The 24,523-nt window shown below is 43.1% G+C and overlaps 1 protein-coding gene across 1 annotated transcript in view; it reads right to left on the bottom strand.

Moving 5' to 3' along the window:
• Positions 1-23,903, bottom strand: part of CRYBG3 (crystallin beta-gamma domain containing 3) — a 135,734-nt gene extending 111,831 nt beyond the window's left edge. Inside the window, exon 1 of the mRNA XM_062206721.1 lies at positions 23,733-23,903. Within this exon, the coding sequence (XP_062062705.1) occupies positions 23,733-23,881 (149 nt within the window). The 5' untranslated portion in view covers positions 23,882-23,903. The remainder of the gene's footprint in view (positions 1-23,732) is intronic.
• Positions 23,904-24,523: the final 620 nt, after the last annotated feature.

Below are 24,523 nucleotides of genomic sequence, written 5' to 3'. Positions count from 1 at the left end.
TCTTCTCAGCAGTACATGGAACCCTCTCTAGGATTGACCACATACTAGGCCATAAAGCAAGTCTCAGCAAATTCAAAAGAATTAGAATCATACCATGCAGCTTCTCAGACCACAAAGGAATGAAATTGGAAATTGGCAACTCAGGAATCCCTAGAGCACGTGCAAACACATGGAGATTGAACAACATGCTCCTGAATGAACAATGGGTCATAGAAGAAATTAAAAGAGAAATCAAAAATTTTCTGGAAGTAAATGAGGATAACAGCACAACATACCAAAACCTATGGGATACAACAAAAGCAGTGTTAAGAGGAAAGTTTATATCAATAGGTGCCTACATCAAGAAATTGGAAAGGCACCAAATAGATGAGCTTTCAAGTCATCTCAAGGATCTAGAAAATCTGCAGCAAACCAAACCCAAACCCAGTAGGAGAAGAGAAATAATTAAAATCAGAGAAGAAATCAACAGGATTGAATCCAAAAAAACATTACAAAAAATCAGCCAAACGAGGAGCTGATTTTTTGAAAAAATAAACAAAATTGACACCCCATTGGCCCAACAAACTAAAAAAAGAAGAGAAAAGACCCAAATCAATAGGATCAGAGATGAAATGGGAAACGTAACAACAGACGCCACAGAAATAAAAAGAATCATCAGAAATTACTACAAGGACTTGTATGCCAGCAAACAGGGAAATCTATCAGAAATGGACAGATTCTTGGACACATACAACCTCCCTAAATTGAGCCAGGAAGACATAGAAAACCTAAACAGACCAATAACTGACACAGAAATTGAAACAGTAATAAAGGCCCTCCCAACAAAGAAAAGCCCAGGGCCAGATGGATTCACTGCTGAGTTCTACCAGACATTTAGAGAAGAACTAACTCCAATTCTTCTCAAACTATTCAGAGCAATCGAAAAAGAGGGAATCCTCCCAAATTCTTTCTATGAAGCCAGCATCACCTTAATTCCTAAGCCAGAAAGAGACGCAACATTGAAAGAGAATTACAGACCAATATCCCTGATGAACATAGATGCAAAAATCCTCAATAAAATTCTGGCCAATAGATTGCAACAACACATCAGAAAGATCATCCACCCAGACCAAGTGGGATTCATCCCCGGTATGCAGGGATGGTTCAACATTCGCAAAACAATCAACGTAATACACTACATTAACAGACTGCAGAAGAAAAACTATATGATTCTCTCAATAGACGCAGAGAAAGCATTTGATAAAATACAACACCCTTTCATGATGAAAACTCTAAGCAAACTGGGTATGGAAGGAACATTCCTTAATACAATCAAAGCAATATATGAAAAACCCACGGCCAACATCCTATTGAATGGGGAAAAGTTGGAAGCATTTCCACTGAGATCTGGTACCAGACAGGGATGCCCTCTCTCACCACTGCTATTCGATATAGTTCTGGAAATTTTGGCTAGAGCTATTAGGCAAGAAAAAGAAATTAAAGGGATACAAATCGGGAAGGACGAACTCAAACTATCCCTCTTTGCAGATGATATGATTCTTTATTTAGGGGACCCAAAGAACTCTACTAAGAGACTGCTGGAACTCATCGAAGAGTTTGACAAAGTAGCAGGATATAAAATCAATGCACAAAAATCAACAGCCTTTGTATACACAGGCAATGCCACAGCTGAGGAAGAACTTCTAAAATCAATGCCATTCACAATAGCTACAAAAACAATCAAATACCTTGGAATAAACTTAACCAAAGACGTTAAAGATCTCTACGATGAAAACTACAAAACCTTACAGAAAGAAATAGAAGAGGATACCAAAAAATGGAGAAATCTTCCATGCTCATGGATTGGAAGAATCAATATCATCAAAATGTCTATTCTCCCAAAAGCAATTTATACATTCAATGCAATACCCATCAAGATCCCGAAGACCTTCTTCTCAGATCTGGAAAAAATGATGCTGAAATTCATATGGAGACACAGAAGACCTCGAATAGCCAAAGCAATCCTGTACAACAAAAACAAAGCCGGAGGCATCACAATACCTGATTTTAGGACATACTACAGGGCAGTTGTTATCAAAACAGCATGGTACTGGTACAGAAACAGATGGATAGACCAATGGAACAGAATAGAAACACCAGAAATCAATCCAAACATCTACAGCCAACTTATATTTGACCAAAGATCCAAATCTAATCCCTGGAATAAGGACAGTCTATTCAATAAATGGTGCTGGGAAAATTGGATTTCCACGTGCAGAAGCTTGAAGCAAGACCCATACCTATCACCTTACACAAAAATTCACTCAACATGGATTAAAGACTTAAGTCTACGACCCGAAACCATCAAATTATTAGAGAGCATTGGAGAAACCCTGCAAGATATAGGCACAGGCAAAGACTTCCTGGAAAATACTCCAACAGCACAGGCAGTCAAAACCAAAATTAACATTTGGGATTGCATCAAATTGAGAAGTTTCTGTACTTCAAAAGAAACAGTCAGGAAAGTGAAGAGGCAACCAACAGAATGGGAAAAAATATTCGCAAACTATACTACAGATAAAGGATTGATAACCAGAATCTACAAAGAAATCAAGAAAATCCACAACAACAAAACAAACAACCCACTTAAGAGATGGGCCAAGGACCTCAATAGACATTTTTCGAAAGAGGAAATCCAAATGGCCAACAGACACATGAAAAAATGTTCAAAATCACTAGCAATCAGAGAAATGCAAATCAAAACCACAATGAGGTTCCATCTCACCCCGGTGAGAATGGCTCACATTCAGAAATCGACCAACAACAGATGCTGGAGAGGATGTGGGGAAAAAGGGACACTAACCCACTGTTGGTGGGAATGCAAACTGGTTAAGCCACTATGGAAGTCAGTCTGGAGATTCCTCAGAAACCTGAACATAACCCTACCATACAACCCAGCCATTCCACTCCTTGGAATTTACCCAAAGGAAATTAATTTGGCAAATAAAAAAGCCATCTGCACATTAATGTTTATTGCAGCTCAATTCACAATAGCTAAGACCTGGAACCAACCCAAATGCCCATCAACAGTAGACTGGATAAAGAAATTATGGGACATGTACTCCATAGAATACTATACAGCAGTAAGAAACAACGAAACCCAGTCATTTGCAACAAGATGGAGCAATCTGGAAAACATCATGCTGAGTGAATTAAGCCAGTCCCAAAGAGAAAAATATCATTTGTTTTCCCTGATCGGTGACAACTGAGCGCCAAAGGGGAAACCTGTTAAGTGAAATGGACACTATAAGCAACAATGAACTGATCAGCTCCTGTCCTGACTTTAGATGTACAATGTAATACTTTATCCTTTTTAGTATTTGTTGTTGTTGTTGTGGTTCTAGTACTATTGGTTGAACTCAGTAATTAACACACAATTATTCTTAGGTGTTTAAATTTTAACTGAAAAGTGATCCCTGTTAAATCTAAGAGTGGAAAAAGAGAGGGAGGAGACGAACAATTTGGAACATGCTCAATCGGACTGGCCGCAAATGGTGGAGTTAGAAATGTGCCAGGGGATTCCAACACAATCCCATCAAGATGGCATGTACCAATGCCATTGCACTAGTCCAAGTGATCAATTTCAGCTCACAATTGATAGTTCTGATAGGTCTAAGAGTCAAAGAGATCACACAAACAAGACAAGTATCTGCTAATACTAACTGATAGAATCAAAAAGGGAGAGAAAGATCCAACATGGGAAGTGGGATACACAGCAGACTCATAGGATGGCAGATGTCCTAAACAACACTCCGGCCTCAGAATCAGCCCTCAAGGCATTCAGATCTGGCTGAAGAGCCCATGAGAGTATAGCAGGCATGGAAAGCCAAGATATCATGGAAAAAAAAAAAGACCTAAATGAATGATCTCTGTGAGTGAGATCCCAGTGGAAAGAACGGGGCCATCAAAGAAGGAGGTACCCTTCTCCGAAGGGAGGAGAGAACTTCCACTTTGACTATGACCCTATCGGAATAAGATCAAAGTCAGCGAACTCTAAAGGCTTCCATAGCCCTGGCAACTCATGACTAGAGCCTAGGGAGATTACTGACGCCATGAACAGGAGTGTCAAATTGTTAAATCAGCAACAGGAGTCACTGTGTACTTACACCCCATGTGGGATCTGTCCCTAATGTGTCGTCTAAAGCGAAGTGATGCTATAACTAGTACTGAAACAGTATTTTTATACTTTGCGTTTCTGTGTGGGCACAAACTGATGAGGTCTTTACTAATTATATACTGAAGTGATCTTCTGTATATAAAGAGAATTGGAAATGAAAAAAAAAACAACCTGGTGTTAAAATGGAAATGGCATAGAAAATTAATTAATTTGAAAAAAAAATTATGTAGGATCTCTGTCTTTAATGTGCTGTACATTGCTATTTAATGCTATAATTAGTAATCCAATGGTAGTTTTTTCACTTTGTGTTGCTATATGGGCAAAATGTTGAAATCTTTACCTAATATATACTAAACTGATCTTCTGTATACAAAGAGAATTGAAAATGAATCTTTACATGAATGGAAGGGGAAAGGGAGCGGGAAGGGGGAGGATTGCAGGCGGGGGGGAAGTTATGGGAGGGGGGAAGCCATTGTAACCCATGGGCTATACTTTGGAAATTTATATTCATTAAATAAAAGTTAAAAAAAAAATAATAAATGAAAAAAACAAAAAAAAAGTTAATTAAATAAAAAATTAAGTTTATTTTATTGCAAAATCAAGCTCTATGTTGTTTTTTAATAATTTGAATTTCATGAACTTTTCAAAAAATCTCTCATATGCAATTTTTATGTATCTGTTAACATTAATAATAAAAAAGGAAATTTATACTATGACAAAAAAAAAAAAAGAAATATAAGCTTATTTTGGTGCGAAATGTTTTTTAAATCCATGCATGGTTTTTTCATAACACACATTTTCCGTGGACTTTCTGAAGACCCCTTCTGTAGGCTTCAGAATTAGCTGAACAACTTTGTTTCTAAAACAGATTTCTGATGCTGAATATCAAGAATCCAACTGCAGTGGAGTCCTAGGAATCCACACTTTAAGCAACCACCCCCTTTACCCTGAGTTGTTTGGATGCAGGTCACCCTCTGACCATATTCTTGATACACAATGATCTGAGTGCCTCTCTGTACTCACTCCCACAGGCAGATTGAGCCAGACAGCACAGATCCCCTCCTCTCTGTCCATACCAGACTGAAGCCTGAGGGATGCTGCCGGGCAGTGCCTCATGTGCTAAGAATTCCACTCCCCAGGGCAGAGCATAACCCACTGGGAGAGAGGTGAAGGCACAGAGCGAGGGCAAAGCTCTCTCCTGTAACACGCCTTTTGGGTTCCTGCTCTTCCTCCGATGCTTTTTATCTCACCCATAACAGTGGCTGCCTGAGCAAACGCTACGTCCATAACCGCCTTCCAAAGAAAACCTTACCCTCTTCTGTCTGGAGGCTGAAGTCGATGATTTCTTTCCATTTCCGGAGGGGAGGTAATTATGAGCAGGCTTAAACGTCAGACCACTTAACAGAAGGTAGTCCCAATTTGGGAGCGCCCTTACCGGACCCTTGCCCAGGGACATGCTGCCATTCCCAGGGCCCCTGGAGAACCTGCCTCTCCTTCCTCCTGGTCCCACTCAGTCCAAATTCTCTTCCCATTGTAGATTTTTCACATCCACTGCACAAGGCAGAGGACACAGCACTGATGTGGAGAACAGGGAAAGGGAATCAGAGCAACTGTATCACCTTCTATTTCCCACTGGAATAACACTGTGCTGGCTCCAGGAGCCTGACCTGCTAAGCTGCAGCCCCTCTGCACCACAGCGTCACTGCTCCTCTCTCCTTGGGGCACACCACATTGCAGCTCACCTCAGAGCCCACCTGACCCAACTGCGGTGAGTGAGGAAAGTCCACCACCAAGCAGGATCTGGCCTCACCCGAAATGCGATCCAGTCACAGTTCAGTCCACCAGGTGTCTTTCCCTTGAACTAGGTGGAAAAATAACGTGGACCAAGAATCAGTCTTGTACTGGGGCACTCCTTTTCCCACGCTCATTAGTAGAAAAATGCCTTGCAGAAATCCAAAATCGGCATTAACTACATGTCTGTTTCAGGGATAAAAGGCACTTCAGTCAAGACTGAACTTTCCTGGATCTGGGTTTACAAGTATGTGAAAAGAAAGGGTTAGGTTAGCTAATAAGAGATCTCTGCCATGCAGAAATACACGTACAATCCCACGCAATGGGAGGGCGAGTGGGAAAAGCAGCAGGCAGACTAACCGAGGCTTTGTGGCAAAAGAAGAGAAGCAAAATGAAGAGGAAACCAGCTCAGAACCAAATCTGTATCAGGACAGAAGCAAAGAGGCAGAAATGCCTGCTGGGCCTTACATTTCCTGTTTACCGAGACTATTCCAGGCGTGGTGGTGTCTATTCCCTTACACTCTAGCATTTTTTTTTTTTTTTTTTTGGACAGGCAGAGTGGATAGTGAGAGAGAGAGAAAGGTCTTCCTTTTTGCCGTTGGTTCACCCTCCAATGGCCGCTGCGGCCGGCGCGTCGCACTGATCCGAAGCCAGGAGCCAGGTGCTTCTCCTGGTCTCCCATGGGGTGCAGGGCCCAAGCACTTGGGCCATCCTCCACTGCCTTCCCGGGCCATAGCAGAGAGCTGGCCTGGAAGAGGGGCAACCGGGATAGAATCCGGCGCCACAACCAGGACTAGAACCCTGTGTGCCGGCGCCGCAAGGCGGAGGATTAGCCTGTTAAGCCACGGCGCCGGCCCACTCTAGCATATTCTACCACACAGGTCCTTAAATGCCATCTGGACTTTATCCCCAGACCCTTCCAAAGGGTCTGCTTCTGCTGCAGGGGCATCTACATTTCCCAGAGGGCTTTCTTAGAAACTGGTCCATGACACGCTCTGCAGTTCTGTCTGCTGCACACTATCCTGCAGGCACATTATGGATTACACTGACTCTGTACTGGCCTGGAGCCTTATCCAGCGGGGCCAATTCTGCTTCTATGGGGGCGGGGCGGAACAGTTCCACACCAATGGCTTACAAATAACCATCTGGAAAACTATCCATTCATAAACGGTGACTGCCAGCAGTGGAGTGGTACTTATTTTTTTAATGACGATTAACAGAATATAAAACAGGTGGTTACAGCACTATTTCTGGGCTTCAAATTAAAAGGTAACTAAAAGCTGCAATTTTAAGGCAGTCAAACAGCATGTATTTTAGCTCAAACATCTGGTACGTGAATGATTTCAAAACTCTTTGGAGAGAAATTGAGAGAAGGGAGAGAGGTAATGAATGGGACCATGAGGCCCCACTACTTGGCACCCAGGCTCAACAGATGCTCCTGTTCTCCATGATGGAGGCCCTCTTCCGTAACTCGTGGATCTTCTGTGAAGTTGCTTTATTTCCCATCTCCCAGTGCATGCTTTGAAATGAGACCCATAATTACAGTCCAATCACAGACCAGAGTGTGTGTCTGATGTGGACTTGAGCGGCTTGGCAGGTGTGTGTCATCAGGGACTGCTCTGTTCTTCCCAGGGACCTCTCCCCACTTCAAACCCTTCTGTTTTGGAACACTGGGTACCCACCTCATAAGAATCAACACCCTAAATCCCTTGCTGTGATGTGAACACAGGAGTTTTCTAAAACATTGTGCGCAGCCATTCATCACTCAGCAAACTCTCCTGAGAAAGGGGCTTCGGTTCACGAACAGGCAAGACCCAGAGCCTTCCTAAAGCCTAACCACAGCCAACCCCACCTAAAACTAAGAAATTTCTCCTCAGAAAACTGGTCCAGACAAAGGCAGAAAACACAAGGGAACCCCAGAAATTCGTGAAAAATACACATTCTTAAAATTCCACTTTTCATTAACTTTTTGAAGGTCAAATATCCATTAATACATATATAAACACAGACACAAAGCTATGCCAATATGACACTTTTTTTTCCTCAAAGAAACCATTTATGTAATGAGTAATTCATAAGTACAACTTTAGGAATATAGTGATTCTTTGCACCACACACACCCATCCACCCCCAATCCCACCCCACCTTCTCCTCCCGCTCCCATTCTCCATTAAGATTCATTTTCAATTCACTTTATACACAGAAGACCAACTCTATACTAAATAAAGATTTCAACAATTTGCATGTACACACACACAAAACTGCCTGAGAACAAGTTTTACTGTTAATTCTCATAATACAACTCACTGAGGACAAAAGTCCTGCATGGGAAGTAAGTGCACAGTGACTCCTGTCATTAATTTAACAATTAACATTCTTATGTATCATATCAGTGATCACCCGAGGCTCTTGACATGAGCTGCCAAGGATATGGAAGCGTTTTAAATCCACAAGCTCCACCAGTATTTAGACAAGGCCATAAGCAAAGTGGAAGTTCTCTCCTCCCTTCAAAGAAAAGTGCACCTTCCTTTGATGGCCACTTCTTTCCACTGGGGTCTCACTTACAGAGATCCTTCATGTAGAATATATTTTGTCACAGTGTCTTTGTTTTCCATGCCTGAAATATTCTCATGGGCTTTTCTGCCAGACCAGAATGTCTTTAAGGGCTGATTCTGAGGTCAGAGTGCAATTTAATGCAATTGTCATTCTATCAGTCTACAGTGTGGACTCCTTCTCATGTTGGAACATTCTTTCCTTTTTAATTCTATCTATTGTTATTACCAGACACTTGATTTTATATGACCCCTTTAACACTTAACTCTATCTATATGACCACTTTAACACATAAGATAGCATTTTTAATCACCCAGTTTAATGGTATTTGGAGTTCCATTTCAAGTTTTTCAACTGTACCCTTAGAAGTCAGTCCATAGGAATGTATGCAGAACTATACAGCTTTACAGTTAGAAACTTCTTCCTCCCTCACTTATTCACACTATTTTTTACTGAGACCTATTTTCAATTGACTTTTTACAAATATGACTAACTATGTTAAGAAGTCAACACATAGTGTGAAGAAAAAAAAAACTGTTCCTCAGCAGTCAGGACAAGGGTTGTTCAAGTCATTGCTTCTCAAAGTGTCAATTTCACTTCTACAGATTTTCTTTTAGGTGCTCTATTATCACAAATCAGGGAGAACATATGGTATTTGTCCCTTTGAGAATGGCTAAGTATGATGTTTTCTAGATTTCACCCATTTTGTTGCAAATAACCAATTTTTTTACCTCTGTGTAGTATTCCAGAGTACATATCCCATAATTTCTTAATCCACTCTTCAGCTGATGGGCATTTAGGTTGATTCCATGTCTTAACTATTATGAACTGAGCTCCAATAAACATGGAGGTGCAGATAACTCTTGTTTTCTGATTTCATTTACCTAGGGTAAATTCCCAGGAGTGGGATGGTTGCATCATATGGCAGGTCTATATTTAGATTTCTTAGGTATTTCCCAACTGCCTTCCATAGTGGTATTACCAGTTTGCATTCCCATCAACAGTGGATTAGGATACCTTTTCCCCCACTTTCTTACCAGTATTTGTTGTTTGTTGATTTCTGTATGAAAGCCATTCTAACTGGAATGAGGTGAAACCTCTTTATGGCTTTGATTTGCATTTCCCTGATGGCTAGTGATCCTGAACATTTTTTCATTTGTCTGTTGGCCATTTGGAATTCCTCTTTTGTTTAACTCCTTTGCCCATTTCTTAACTGGGTTGTTTGTTCTGTTGTGGAGTTTCTTGATCTCTTTGTAGATTCTGGTTATTAATCCTTTATCAGTTGCATAGTTTGCAAATAATTTCTCCCATTCTGTCAGTTGCCTCTTCACTTTCCTGTTTCTTTTGTAGTACATAACAGTAACTTCTCAATCTGATGTAATCCCATTTGTTAATTTTAGCTTTGATTGCCTGTGCCTCCAGGGTCTTTTCCAAGAAGTCTTTGCCTGTGCCAATGTCTTGATCTCTAGTAATCTAAAGGTGTCAGGTCATAAATTTAGGCTTCAATCCATTTTGAAAGGATTTTTGTGTAAGGTATAAGGTAGAGGTCCTGCTTCATACCTCTGCATATGGAAATCCAGTTTTCCCAGCACCATGTATTGAAGAGACTGTCCTTGCTACAGGGATTGCTTTTAGCTCCTTAGTCAAATTTAAGTTGCTTGTAGATGCCTGGATTAATTTCTGGCATTCTATTCTGTTCCATTGGTCTATCCATCTGTCTTTGTACCAGTACCAGGCTGTTTTGATTATAACTGCCTTGTAGTATGTCTTGAAATCTGGTATTGAGATGCCTCTGGCTTAGTTTTTGTTGCATAAGATAGCTTTAGCTATTCAAGGTCTCCTGTGTTTCCAAATGAATTTCAGCATCATTTTTTTCTAGATCTGAGATGAATGTCTTTGGTATTTTGATTGGTATTGCACTGAATCTATGAATTGCTTTCAGAAGAAATGGACATTTTGATAATGATTCTTCCAATCCATGAACATGAAAGGGTTTTCCATTTTTTTGTGTTTTCTTCTATTTCTTTCTTTGATGTTTTGTAATTCTCATCATAGAGCTCTTTGACATTTTTGGTTCAATTTATTCAAAGGTATTTTTTTTTTTGTAACTATTGTGAATGAAACTTGTTAGAATTTCTTTCTCAGCAGTGGCATTGTTTGGGTATACAAAGGCTGTTGATTTTTCTGTATTAATTTTATATCCTGCTACTTTACCAAATGTTTCTATGAGTTCCAATAGTCTCTTAGTGGAGTCTTTTGGATCCCCTATATATAGAATAATGTCAACTGCAAATAGGGATTGCTTGACTTCCTCTTTCCCAATTTGAATCCCTTTGATTTCTTTTTCTTGCCTAATGGCTCTGGCTAAAAGTTCTAGGACTATACTGAATAGCAGTGATGAGTGGGGCATCCTTGTCTGGTTCTGGATCTCAGTGAGAATGCATCTAACTTTTCCCCATTCAATAGGAAACTGGCAGTGGGTTTGTCATAAATTACCTTGGTAGTGTTGAGGAATGTTCCTTCTAAATCCAATTTGCTTAGAATTTTATGATGAAATGGTGTTGTATTTCATTAAATGCTTTCTCTGCATCTATTCAGATAATCATATGGTTTTTATTCTTCAGTTTGTTAATGTGATGTATCACATTGATTGATTTGCAAATACTGAATCATCCTTGCATACCAGGGATAAATCCCACTTGGTCCAGGTGAATGACCTTTCTGATGTGTTGTTGGATTCGATTGGTGAGAATTTTGTTGAATGTTTTTGTGTCTATGTTCATCAGGGAAATTAGTCTTTAGTTCTCTTTCTCTGTTGCATCTTTTCTGGATTTAGGAATTAAATTGGCTTCTTAGAATTTGGGAGGATTCCTTCCCTTTCAATTGTCTTGAATAACTTGAGATTATAGTTAGTTCTTCTTTAAATGTCTGATAGAATTTAGCAGTGATGTCATCTGGTCCTGGGCTTTTCTTTGTTGGTAGAGTCTTTATTACTGATTCAATTTCTATCTTGGTAATGGTTCTGCTTAGATTTTCTGTGTCTTCATGGCTCAATTTAGGTAGGTTGTATGTGTCCAGAAATCTATCCATTTCTTTTAGGTTTCCCAGTTTTTGGCATACACCTCTTGTAGTAATTTCTGATGATTCTTTTTATTTCTGTGTTATATTTCCTTTTTCATCTCTAATTTCATTAAATTTGAGTCCTCTCATTTTTTTCTAGTTAGTTGGGACAATTAGGGTCTCAATTTTGTTTTTCAAAAAAACAGCTCTTTGTCTTGCTGATCTTTTGTATTGTTTTCTTTCAATTTTGTTTTCTTCTCTAATTTTAATTATTTTTCTCCTACTAGTTTTGGGTTTGGTTTGCTGTTGTTTTTCAAGATCCTTGAGATGCACTGATAGCTCATTTATTTGGTGTCTTTCCAATTTCTTGATGTAGGCACTGATTGCTATAAACTTTCCTCTTAACACTGCTTTGGCTGTATCCCATAAGTTTTGATATGTTGTACTGTCATCTTTGTTTCCAGAAACTTTGATTTCTCTTTTGATTTCCTTCTATGACTCACTGTTCATTTGGGAGCATGTTGTTCAGTCTCCATGTGTCTCTGTATGTTCCAGAGATTCCTGGGTTAATGATTTCCAGATCATTGCATTGTGTTCCCAAGAATATGTATGGTAGGATTTCAATTTTTTTGAATTTCCTGAGACTTGTTTTATGGCTTAGCCTGTGGTCATTCCCAGAGAAAGTTCCATGCACTGCTGAGAAGAATGTGTATTCTACAACTGTAGGATGAGAAATGAAGTTCTGTAGATATCTGTTAGGTCCATTTGGTTTACAGTGTTATAAGTACTGCTTCCTTGCTGAATTTGGTTAATCTGTCCATTGCTGAAAGTGGGGTATTGAAGTCTACCATTACTATTGTATTTGAGTTTATCTCTTTAGATCCATTAAAATTTCTTTTAAATAGCCAGGTGCCATGTAATTAGATGCATATATGTTTATAATAGTTATATCTCCCTGTTGAATTGATCCCTTAATCTTTACATAGAGCCCTTCTTTGCCACTTCTAAACAGTTTTTGTGTTAAAAGTCTATTTTGCCTGACATTAGGATGGCTACACCAGCTGTTTTTTGGTTTCTGTTAACATGGATATTTTTTTCCATTCTTTCACTTTCAGTCTGCATTCATCTTTGTTAGTGAGATGTTTTTCTTGTAGGCAGCAAATACTTGGGTTTTATTTTTTAATCCATTCATGCAGTCTGTGTCTTTTAACAGGAGATTTTCTTCTTCATGGATTTGCTTCTGATTACTTCTAAGTAATCCTATGATCAATTTTTTTAATTTCATTTATGGCATTCCTGAAATCTCACTGTCTTCACAATCTAGTACTGAAGTGTTGTGTTCTTTTGGGGGTGTTATGCCGTCTTCCTTATTCTTGTTTCTTGAATTAGCATGTTTGTTATTCAGCATTTGTGGATTTCTTCTTTGGTTTTTCACTGTAGCAGCTTTTATCTTTGGACTAAGTCTGTGTGGATTAGTGCAGTGGCTGCTTTCAGGGAATACCTAGAGGTGTGTGATGGTTGTGGCCAGGGAGCTCTGTTTGGTTCTCCAGGGTGAAGGGTGAGTCTGAGGTGACACACCCAGGTTTGGTGTGGTAGTTTTTTTTCTTCTAATTTAGGCGAGTTTTGTTCTTTTCTGTCTGCATAGACTCAGCTGAGCTGCTCTACTCGAATGAGACCAGTAGCTGGGCACTAGCCCCAGTGGGTATATTACTCATCCCCTCTGCCACGAGGACCACACAAAGGATACATGCAGTCCTCAGTGTAAGCTCAGATTCCTGAGCAATGTCCCTCTCCAGGTAACCAAGGAGCCCCGATTGTGTGGAGTCTCCCACAGTGACTGCCCAAAGTCCGAGACACACCCTGAGTACTCCCCCACAGCCTCAGTGTTCTCACAGTCCTGAGCACTTAGCCCCATGTCTGTTCTCCCCACCAGACTCAGTCGTCTCAGCTTGGCTGGTTGCTGGTTCTGGACACAAGCTGGCGCAACTGTTACATATGTCCAAAATGGCACCTGCTTTCTGTCAGCTTGTTTCCGGACACCATTGCAGGGTGATCAGGGAGAGAGCAAATGTGCCCCCACTTTGTTTTTTTCTGCTCTGGTTTGACAAGCACACTATCCCCCAGTGGGCTCCAAGCCAGTTTCCCTCTAGGCTCTTTCTGCAGTTTTTTCACCAGTGTCTTGGGCTGCTGCAGTCTGGTCTCACCTCATTCTCCAACGCTGGTCTGAGGCTCTCGGCTGCTGGGATCCTGAGTTGTGCATGTACACATAGCTCCACTGTGTCCTTCCAATTTGTGTAGTTTCCTCTGCTGTTTTCTCCCTAACTCTTCCCTGAGACGGAACTCTTTCTACTTTAAGACTATCTTCTCCTAGACTAGAGCAACAAGCTCCCTCCCTACTCCGCCACCTTAATCCAATCTACCATGTCACACTTTCAAAAGCAAATCTCACCACTGTAACCCCTTCTGTGGCCTACCGATCTACCTCATCTGGCCTGTAGCACTCTGCCCCATTCACTGAGACCCATTCTTCCTTCCAATCTCTTATCTCCACCCACTTTGGCATCTGAACCACAATCTCTGGCCCCAGGACTCTGGAACTGGATGTCCCCTCTGCCTGGAAAGTTCTTTCTTGGTTCCATTAATGTCCCACTGCCAGCTGTCATCCAAGTTTTCCCATGTTACTCAACAGTGAGGCTTTTCACGACCACACGGTCCACACCTTACTTTAGACTCAACACTTCCATCATGCCCCATCTTCTCAACCTACTCTATTTTTACTTCACAGCACGTTACATAGTAATTTATATAATTGATTTACTACTCTCCCTCATTAGAATACAACACCTAAGGAAGAGGAGACACATTTAGCAATGCAAACAAGATTCTGATAAATGATGACACAAGTATGATTTTATAAGGATTACATTTTGTTATTTGTACACTTGTATGTATATATCATTGTAGGAAATGTTAAAGCATGATCATTAAGTGAAAAAAATAAAAGTTTCAAATGCTGAAGAGAATTTTTACTTGTAGAAATGTTTAGGCAAGTGGACTCACACATAGGGAACAATCTGGAAAAATGGTACTTGTCTCTGAGCAGAATTATGTACATGCTTTCTTTCTGATTTTCTTATAACTTCATACCTGCTTTTTGAAAGTGTATATTTCTATCATAAAGACAAAAAGAGTACTGTAGTGGATTTTTTAAAAAGGTAGCAACTAGTCAGCAATTAAAATAATGAATTTACAAGAGACAAATAACAAACTAATACTACAGCTGTTGCATAATGCTAATGTTTTACAAGCATAATATATCTAACATTGCCAAATATGATCCTTATCTATCTACCTGGAATTATGAAATAATCAATCAAAATTTTGACAGCTCACCTTTTCAGCTTTGACCAATAAATACTACAATGCCACCCTTTCAGTTAGATTATGCTCCCTGATGCTTTAACAAGACAATAAAAGGCAAAGTTTACATTTCATCCAACCTGTTCCTAATTGTTAGGATATAAAATACAAAATCTCATTGTTTGTCATAAGAAGGATGGCAGATATAAACAAGTTATGATTAGTCGCTGAGGAGGTAAATAAGTTTTAATACAAAAAGAAGTAATTTCTATTTTTTAAGATTTTTATTTGAGGGGCCAGTGCTGTGGCGCACTAGGTTAATCCTCCACCTGCAGCACTGGCATCCCATATGGGCGCTGGTTCTAGTCCCAGTTGCTCCTCCTCCAGTCCAGCTCTCTGCAGTGGCCTAGGATAGCAGTAGAAGATGGCCCAACTGCTTGGGCCTCTGTACCCGTATGGGAGACTGGGAAGAAGCACCTGGCTCCTGGCTTCGGCTTGGCACAGTTCTGGTCGTTGAGGCCATTTGGGGAATGAACCAGAGGAAGGAAGACCTTTCTCTCTGTCTCTCTCTCTCTCTGTAACTCTACTTGTCAAATAAATAAAATCTTTTAAAAAAAAGATTTTTATTCATTTGAAAGGCAGAGTTGGGGATGGGGGATATGGAGACAGAGAGAATTTCCATCCACTGGTTCACTCCCCAAATGTCAGCAATAGCAGCGGCAGTGCCAGGAGCTCTATCCTGGTCCCTCCATTGGTACAGGGACAGAAGCACTTGGGCCATCTTCTGCTCCTTTCCCAGGTGCACAGCAGGGAGGTGGATGGGAAGTGGAATAGCCAGGACTCAAGTCAGCATTCACATAGGATGCAGGTTCTAAGGTGGCAGCTTAACCTGCTGTGCCACAGCATCAGCCCCTAAAGAATTCATTTCTAACAGGTACTTTCTAGAAATTACACGGTGTGAGAACGCCCGAATACCAGCAGCATGTCATTTCTGTCACTGCTACTCTGCTGCACATCATAAGGAACTCACGATAAGTTAAGGGGCCAGTGTTGTGTCACAGTGGGTTAAACTGCTGCCTGCAATGCCAGCATCCCATAAGAGCACTGGTTCTGGTCCTGGCTGCTTCCCTTATGATCCAGCTCCCCGCTGATGTGCCAAGGAAAGCAGTGAAAGATGGCCCAACTGCTTTGGCCACTGCCACCCATGTGGGAGACTCAGAACAAGTTCCAGGCTCCTGGCTTCAGTCTGGACAGACTGGCCACTGCAGCCATTTGAGGAGTGAAAGAGCAGATGGTAGATCTTTTTCTCTCCCTCCCTCCCCTCCCTCTCCCTCTCTCCCCCTCCCTCTCTCTCTAACTCTGCCTTTCAAATAAGTAAATGAATCTTAAAGAAAAAAAGATCCTTGGAGCTGGCTCTGTGACGGCCCTGTGATGTAGTGGGTAAAACCACTGCCTGCACTGCTGGCATCCCATGTGGGTGCTGGTTCGAGTCCCTGTTGCTCTATTTCCGATCTAGCTCTCTGCTATGGCCTGGGAATGCAGAAAATGGCCCACGTTCTTGGGCCCCTGCACCTGCGTGGGAGACCCGGAAGAAGCTCCTGGCTTCAGATCGGTGTAGGTCCGGCCATTGCAGCCAACTGGGGAGTGAACCAGTGGATGGAAGACCTCTCCCTCCCTCTCCCACCCACTCCCTCCCTCTCTCTGCGAACTCTTCCAAAATAAAATCTTTAAAGAAAAAAAAATCCTTAAAAAGCATATCATGCTAGTACAATCCAAACTGTATCTTATAAATAGGTTGCAAGCAACCTTTGCATTCTGGCTATCACAATAAATTTTTGATCCAGCCCCCTACTTGAAACTAGGACACAAAACATAATATCTGCCTTTACAAGTGTGTTGGAGACTTCTGTTTTGTCATTTCTTAGCAGTTATTTCCCAACGGCCTCTGCTGAGAGCTTTCGTTATAGTGTTCAATTTATACTCAAAGAATAAAAAGTCTGGCAGCACTTATATCTACACAGATTTTCTAGCTACTTGTGGCAAAACAGGGTAGAGGAACACATAAGTTTAACTCTATTCCACCAAAAAGTCCCAGTACAAGGACAGCAGAGAAACAACACGCTGCTAGGCATCAGGAGGAAGGGCAACAGCATTCAGGAGATAACAGATTTTTAAAGGAGAAAAGGCAGAAGAAGAACTTAAATGGACAAAACTGCAGTGTAAATGGACACTGAAGAGAAAAAAAAAATCATTTCAGTTTATGCTGACCCAACTCTAGAAAAATCCTGAAAGACTTGGAGGCCTAAGTTACGGGGTGCAGCACTTGGCTAGAAATGGGGACTCTCCGAAAATCTGCTAACCTTCACTCCCACTCAAACCACAAAGGACAGACATCTGGCAGGAGATTGCGAAATGTTCAGAACGGTAGGCCCCAGGCCTGGAACATGAAGAACGGTGGAAACATACGAAGCACCGGGCACATCCAGGGAGTCTAAACAAACCTCTGCATCCTACATGAGAAAACACAACAAGTCTCTCAAGTGAAAGAACCCTCCAATGGCTCGGCCAAATCAATGAAAAAGAGACTATTTAAGGTTTTGTGGCGCCTGGATGAAAGAGATTCCAAAATTCGCAACATTCACAAAAAGAGAAATACACGAGTCACATAAGCAGGTCCAGAAATCACATTCTCAACAGCACCAGAATTAAAGTGGTAAGAGAGAAATGTCTCCAAAATTCTGAGAATGAGTAATTCCTGCCCTTTCAGTTTATACCCAACCATCACTTAAGTTAGAAAGTTATTTCGGAAGTGCAAAGACTGAAGAAATATTCTCTCACACACACACTCTTTCTTGTTGGCTAATACTCCAACAAAACATGGGAGACAACAAGAAAGATGAACACATGAGGTCCACACATAGGGACTCTGATAGAGAGTCAGAGGTCACTGCAGCAAGCTCAGGATACAGAACAGGGGAAGGCTCAGCACCAGGAAAGGCTCAAAGGAGCCATCTGAGAGATACGATTCAACCACATGAGGGGAAACGCACTGAGAGGAATTTTACAACTGCGTGTAAGCATCCTAGAACACACAGCAGTAAGAAAAACAAGGTAATTTATTCCAGGAAAAATGAAGTATCCAGATGTCCTAAACAGCACTCTGGCCTCAGAATCAGCCCTTAAGGCACTCAGATCTGGCTGAAGAGCCCATGAGAGTATTTTAGGCATGGAAAGCCAAGACACTCTGGAAAAAAAAAAAAATGACCTAAATGAAAGATCTCTGCGAGTGAGATCCCAGTGGAAAGAACAGGGTCATCAAAGAAGGAGGTACCTTTCTCTGAAGGGAGGAGAGGACTTCCACTTTGACTATGACTCTGTCTGAATAAGGTTGAAGTTGGCGAACTCAAAAGGCTTCCATAGCCTTGGCAACTCATGACTAGAGCCTAGGGAGATTACTGATGCCATAAACAAGAGTGTCAAATTGTTAAGTCAACAACAGGAGTCACTGTATACTTACTTCTCATATGGGATCTGTCCTTAATGTGTTGTCCAATGTGAAGTAATGCTATAACTAATGCTGAAACAGTATTTTACACTTTGTGTTTCTGTGTATGTACAAACTGATAAACCTTTACTTAGTATATACTGAATCGATCTTCTGTATATAAAGATAATTGAAAATAAATCTTGATGTGAATGGAATGGGAGAGGGAGCGGGAGATGGGAGGGGTGTTGAGTGGGAGGGAAGTTATGGGGGGAGAAAGCCATTGTAATCCATAAACTACTTTGGAAATTTATATTTACTAAATAAGTTAAAAAAAATTAAAATGAATAAAAAAAAGAAAAAGAAAAATGAAGTATCCTACAAAGAAACGTAATCATAGTACAGGAGTTGCTTAAGCAGAAAGTAATATTTACCTAGTCATAAATAAACCTGAGGACTGACTTTTGATTTAATCCCCAAATCAGAACTGTTTCAGCCAGCTGAATGAAAGGTGGTGAAGGAGTATGAGACAGCAAAGCCTTCACCTTCCATAACCAGAAGTCAATACACACAACTGTTCAAGTTTATAAACCACGAAAAGCCCAGCAAAACATTAGACACATGTGTAACACTTAAAAAACAAAAAAGCTTAAATCCAATAAAAAGCAGTTTCCTCTAAGCAGAGAATTTCAAAAGAATGGGATCACACCTGCTAAACACTCCTGCAATCGCCTACCTGTCACCTAGGTAGTTTAAGAAACGAAGAAAGATTTGTGCAATATCTGCTTTCCCTGCACAGCTGTGGGAGTGTGCTAAGGCCAAGACTGTTGCACCTGCCAAGCTGGATCAGAAGTGGAGCAGGCAGGACTCGAACCAGCACCCATATGGGATGCCGGTGCTGCAAGTGGCGGCTTTACCCACTACACCACAGCGCCAGGTCCCACACCTTCCTCTTTGTACCCCCATTTCTCAGAACCATACTAGACACACACCACACAGATTGACTGACTTACATCCTCACATGTGCTTTATTTTTATTATTATTTTTTTTGACAGGCAGAGTGGACAGTGAGAAAGACAGACAGAGAAAGGTCTTCCTTTTGGCGTTGGTTCACCCTCCAATGGCCGCTGCGGCCAGTGCACCATGCTGATCCAAAGCCAGGAGCCAGGTGCTTCTCCTGGTCTTCCATGGGGTGCAGGGCCCAAGCACCTGGGCCATCCTCCACTGCACTCCCGGGCCACAGCAGAGAGCTGGACTGGAAGAGGGGCAACCGGGATAGAATCCGGCACCCCGACCAGGACTAGAACCTGGGGTGCTGGCGCCGCAGGCGGAGGATTAGCCTATTGAGCCGTGGTGCCTGCCCCTCACATGTGCTTTTGAAGGAGCACAGCACAGAGGGTGGTGGAGGCAGTGGTGTGGAAACAAGAACCAGAGCTGCAGGTAGAGACTTGAGTACAACTCTCATCCCTGCAACTTACCCCCTCTCATGATTTGAGGTTGATCACTTCCCAGTGGGAGTGGTGCCACTGTTACTTGCCTGCCTGGATGGAGGTGTTTTGAATTAGGCCAAAGACCAGAGGATGGCACTAACAATTAGTGGAGAGAGTCATGGATGCCAAACATCATGCTAAGGACAGGAGAGCCTAGTTAAAAGGACAGAACCGTTCCACCCAAAATGCCTCTTGCCTCTACCACTAAGCACACTCTCACTCTGAGTTTCCTTAATTTTCAGATGATGATAATAAGTGTGCAAACCTTTTAGTCTGAGTGTAAGGGCTAAATGAGATGGTTGCAAGTACCCAGCCAAGGAGTAAGTACATAATCAGTTCTTGATAAATGCTGTGCTCACCTAACTATCTCCCTCCTGAGTTGCAAGCATTGCAGGCAGCTCATTTTAAACAGGTCAGTTAAGCACGATACAGCAAACAAAGTTGAGTAACCATTTTCTCAAAGCAGGTAAAAGGTGGCAGGTATCCCTCCCAGTTTCACATTGCAGCAATATCTGCTTAAGAGGCTTTTACAGAAATTCTCCTAAGCCTTAAATCAAGAGCTAAACACTGTTTAGACAGAGATTTTTACAACCCAGATCCATTCTAATTTTCCTACTGCCTCTTTCACACTGTCCCACTAGTAAACATAGCTCTTAACAAATCACAAACTCATGCAGGCCTCTGCTTAGACTAGAATACCTGTTCCCTGTATATATGGTCCTGGATAAGGTTCTTTATTTATTATTTTTGCCTATAGAAATATTAACAGTTCCTTCAAGGCCCAGTTAAAATCACCTCTACCATGAAGCCCTCCCTGGTCTCCCCTATCACCTCTAAAGAGTCCATTTTGTGTGCTCATAAGCTGAGCTTAACTCTACAGCTGGGATTCTCCAAGTTAGGATCCACAGAACTCTGGGAGTTCTCTAGCTTCCTAAGAAAACTTCAATTGTAATTTTCATTTGCTTACACATATATCTTTTAATTATATAAACATAATCGTGTACATTTTAGATTTTACATGTATGTATATATTATATATATGTAAAATCTAAAAAATATATAAGCACTTCCTGGATCTGTGAACTAAGACAGGATGAGTGAGCAATGTGAGTGCCCACACCTGAGTCTGAATACATCGGCGTGCTGATGCTAACAGGCCTTCCTTAATTGCTGATGATGAATGAGAGCAGAGCAGCAGGAAACTCAACACATAAATGATGTGTTCTCACCAAGTGAAGCTCACATAACTCGTAACACACTTTAAAAGCAAAGATTTTCCTGTGGCTCGAACAGGGAAATGCAGAAAGACCTGTCTCAGGACATCATGCAAGCCCCCAGAAGACTGCTTGACTCTGTGTTTATCCCAATTTGTAGCATTCATTTTGTGTATAGTCAAAACAGGATAATGTTGTAAATCTTTCATTGACCTTGTAATTATGTATTTTATGTTTTGTTCTAAGAAGCTGTTAAAAGAATCTGTTCTTCAGGAGTATATGTATCTTTTTGTATTTGCACATGTGTAAGTTACATAAGAAACTACATGAAAGTCAACAGAGGAAGTACAGAAAAGGAGACTGTAACAACACAACCTTGGGAGAATTTCAAGCACACTGACAAACCAGAGGGAGGGCATCTGTCCTTATTGCTTGTTAAGAGACCTCAGAGTTGCAGCCACAGCATAAGAACTGACACATGTCCACTGACTGAAAAGCAGATGTGACTTTGGGCAAGTTTCTTTAACCCTGTTTTTCTGCAATAAAATCAGGATACCAATAAGACAGGTTTGCAAAAGATCATATTCAGTATGATGTTTCTAAAAGTTCTTTGAGGATGGGAAAGTGCTAAACAAGTGACCAGTGCTAGCGTTATTCTTTTCAAACGCTCTGTTTCTCCAGGCTTATGGAGAAAGCCTTTTCTCAATGATCCACTTGGCCACCTGGAGCCCACTATGTTGAAGAGACTCCTCTGCATCTGAAACCACTCCTACAGAAGATAAAGCCTGCTCCGTTTTTATTGCCCCAAACAGAAACAGTCAAAATACCCTTTGATTCTGAAATAAGATCAAGGTGACAAACTGTAACTCTGTTTCCAATCTTGTTAATACCAGGATTGTTGTGTTACTGGGACATTTGGTACTACAGGGCTTTTCCATTTGTTTCATTAAACTTTCAATAAAGGCTTTGTGTTTGTTTATGCCCTTGAAAAGAAAGATTTAAGCTCATTTAAAACAGTCAAAAACCCGCACAAGGGATTATCTGCTATCCTCTTAACATCTGGCAAGTTCTAAAGTAGATGAGGACAAAAGTAGTGTTCCTATGAGCACAATTAAAATTTTCATTGTCAAAGAGCCACACAGCCTGTGTCTATCTGGAAATGATAACAGCCAGAGAAGTGGTAGACAAGGAACTAGCTGCTGGAGTGGTCACAGCTCTGGCCAGAAAAGAAATTAGCATGCAGAAGCAGCATAACAGGTCAAAATAAAGCCTGGAGGCAGACGGGATTACATGAACCTGAAACTGGCCTTACTCCTTTCTTGAACTGGCTCGCAAGTTCCCAAGTTTGGCACTCTAGTTAGGATTTCTGCTAAAGCCTTCTTCCACACTGTCCTAGACGGTCAGTGCCACCACAGGCTGTCTGCCCACACCAGCAAAGCTCTCTGACATCCTGCGCCAGACCTGTCAGACCTCCAGTCTATTTTTAACCACGGTGTAACTTTGAATTGTAAACTCTCCAAGTCAGGGCGGCCTCGGGGACAACGTCCCAGAACAGCCCAGTCAATCACAGTAGGAGCTTTCTCCGAAAGGTGTCTTATGAACACAGGTTCTTAATGGAGATGTTTCCCAACACACGACTAAAATCAAATCACAGAAGCCCAACGCAACTGGCTCAGCCACAGTTCCCTGTTCGCTATCCACTTCGCTTTGGGAGCAACCGCGAAGTCTTTCGGGTGTGAAGTAAACATTTCTGGAAGGCGTTCTGCCAACGGCCAGGGTAACCCTCTGCTTGTGCCATTTGGGGGAGCGAGGAGGGAGTGTCCTGTGCCTCCGTGCCCATCTAAAGTTTAAAGCAGTGAGGGGCGTTCCGTTTAAGCCCTCTTCCTGCTCCCGGGGCGGGTGGAAAGACGCAGGAAGGGGTATTTTAAGAAAGACACTTCTAAAAACGAGATGTTTTTCGGCAGGCAGGGGAAATAGAGAGGATGACTTAGGACAGGTCTGAGTGACAGAAAACAACACAGCCTAACCCAGGATTGGGACGTTGAGGCAGATGCTTCCGAAAGGACCGGCAAAGGGAGGGGTCATTAAAATGTCCACTCAATGGCAGACCAAGCTAATGAGAAGTTTTACGTGTTTTTTTTTTTTTAAACGAAGTTTTGGGAACTTGTGCTCACTCTTTAAAAAAAAATTGAGAAACATGTAAATAAGATGATAAAACCGCAGACGAGGGAGTGACGCCAGCGCTGTATTTACCCGCTCCACCTCGGCCCCACCGAGCCACGCGAGGGGCGCGCGGTCGGGCCCGGGCTCCACGGTGCTTCCCACTACCGCCCGCGGACGCGCGGGGATCGCCCTGGCCGCACCACTGGGGGAAGAGGCGCGCGCGCCGAGCCCGTGCGGGGTTCACGTTCCGAGGACGCGGCGGGCAGGGAGAGCGCACTCCGCCCGCCGGGAGCTGAGCGCACGCAGGAGAGGGGAGCGCGCGGCACCGGGAACTGGGAACGCGGGAGGAAACTTCAGCCATGGAGGAAGGAGAACAGAAAGTGGCGAGCGAAGCGCTGCGTGGCCCCGCGGTCAGGCCGGGAGCCCCGGTCCCGCGAGTCCGCCCCCCGACGCCCCCTACCTGGCAGTGCCCCGGCCCGGAGCCGGCGGCTGGTTCGTTCCCGGCTTCTCCTCCTCTTCCTCTTCCTTGTCCCGGGAAGAGCTTCGGGGAGCGAAGAACCGAGAGAAGCTGTGCCAGGGGGCGCTGCCCCTCCTCCGGCCGCCGGACATCTCCCCGGGGCGGCGAGCGGCCGGCCCGGGACCGTCTGCGGGGACCGGGCGCCTCGGGACCCGGCGAGGCCAAGACCCAGCGCGGCTCAGTCCATGCCGAGCGCGAGAGGCGCGGGCGCGACGCGCTCCCCGCGCGGCTGCCGCTGCCGCTGCTCGCGCCGCGCCGGCTGCTCCTCCTCCCGCCCTCGCCCCGCGCGGCCCGCCCCCAGGAGGAGCCAGCGGCCGCGGCGCCGCCCGGAGCCCGCGGCGCCGCCCGGAGCCCGCGCCGCCGCCGCCCCGCCGAGAGTGCGGGCCCGGGGGGCCCCGCGCAGCCCGGGAACGCCGGGCTTCCCGCCCCAAAGCCGTCCAGGCTCTAGCCGACCTGGCTTTGCTTTCATTTGGCTACAGATGTGTTTCCTATCCCGAGTGAGGGCGCGGAAAGAGTTCCCAGACTTTGCCAGGTTCGAGGTCTACGAACTAAGGTGAAGACACCTGGTAAACGGCAGGCGTCCTGAGCCGCCCGGGAGCCCACTGCGGCCCCGGAGACCGCTGAAAGCGCCCGTGCGCAGGACGCGGGCTGCCCGGCGCCGAATCCCGCAGGTGAAGGGGCGGTGCCCGCCCGAGCTGCCCGCTTGCCGCTGGTCCCGCGGGCTTGACCTGCAG

This window comes from Lepus europaeus, chromosome 2, assembly GCF_033115175.1.
Source record: "Lepus europaeus isolate LE1 chromosome 2, mLepTim1.pri, whole genome shotgun sequence".
NCBI lineage: Eukaryota > Metazoa > Chordata > Mammalia > Lagomorpha > Leporidae > Lepus > Lepus europaeus.
The sequence above is the reverse complement of the archived record's forward strand: the minus strand, read 5'-3'. Positions and strand labels throughout refer to the sequence as shown.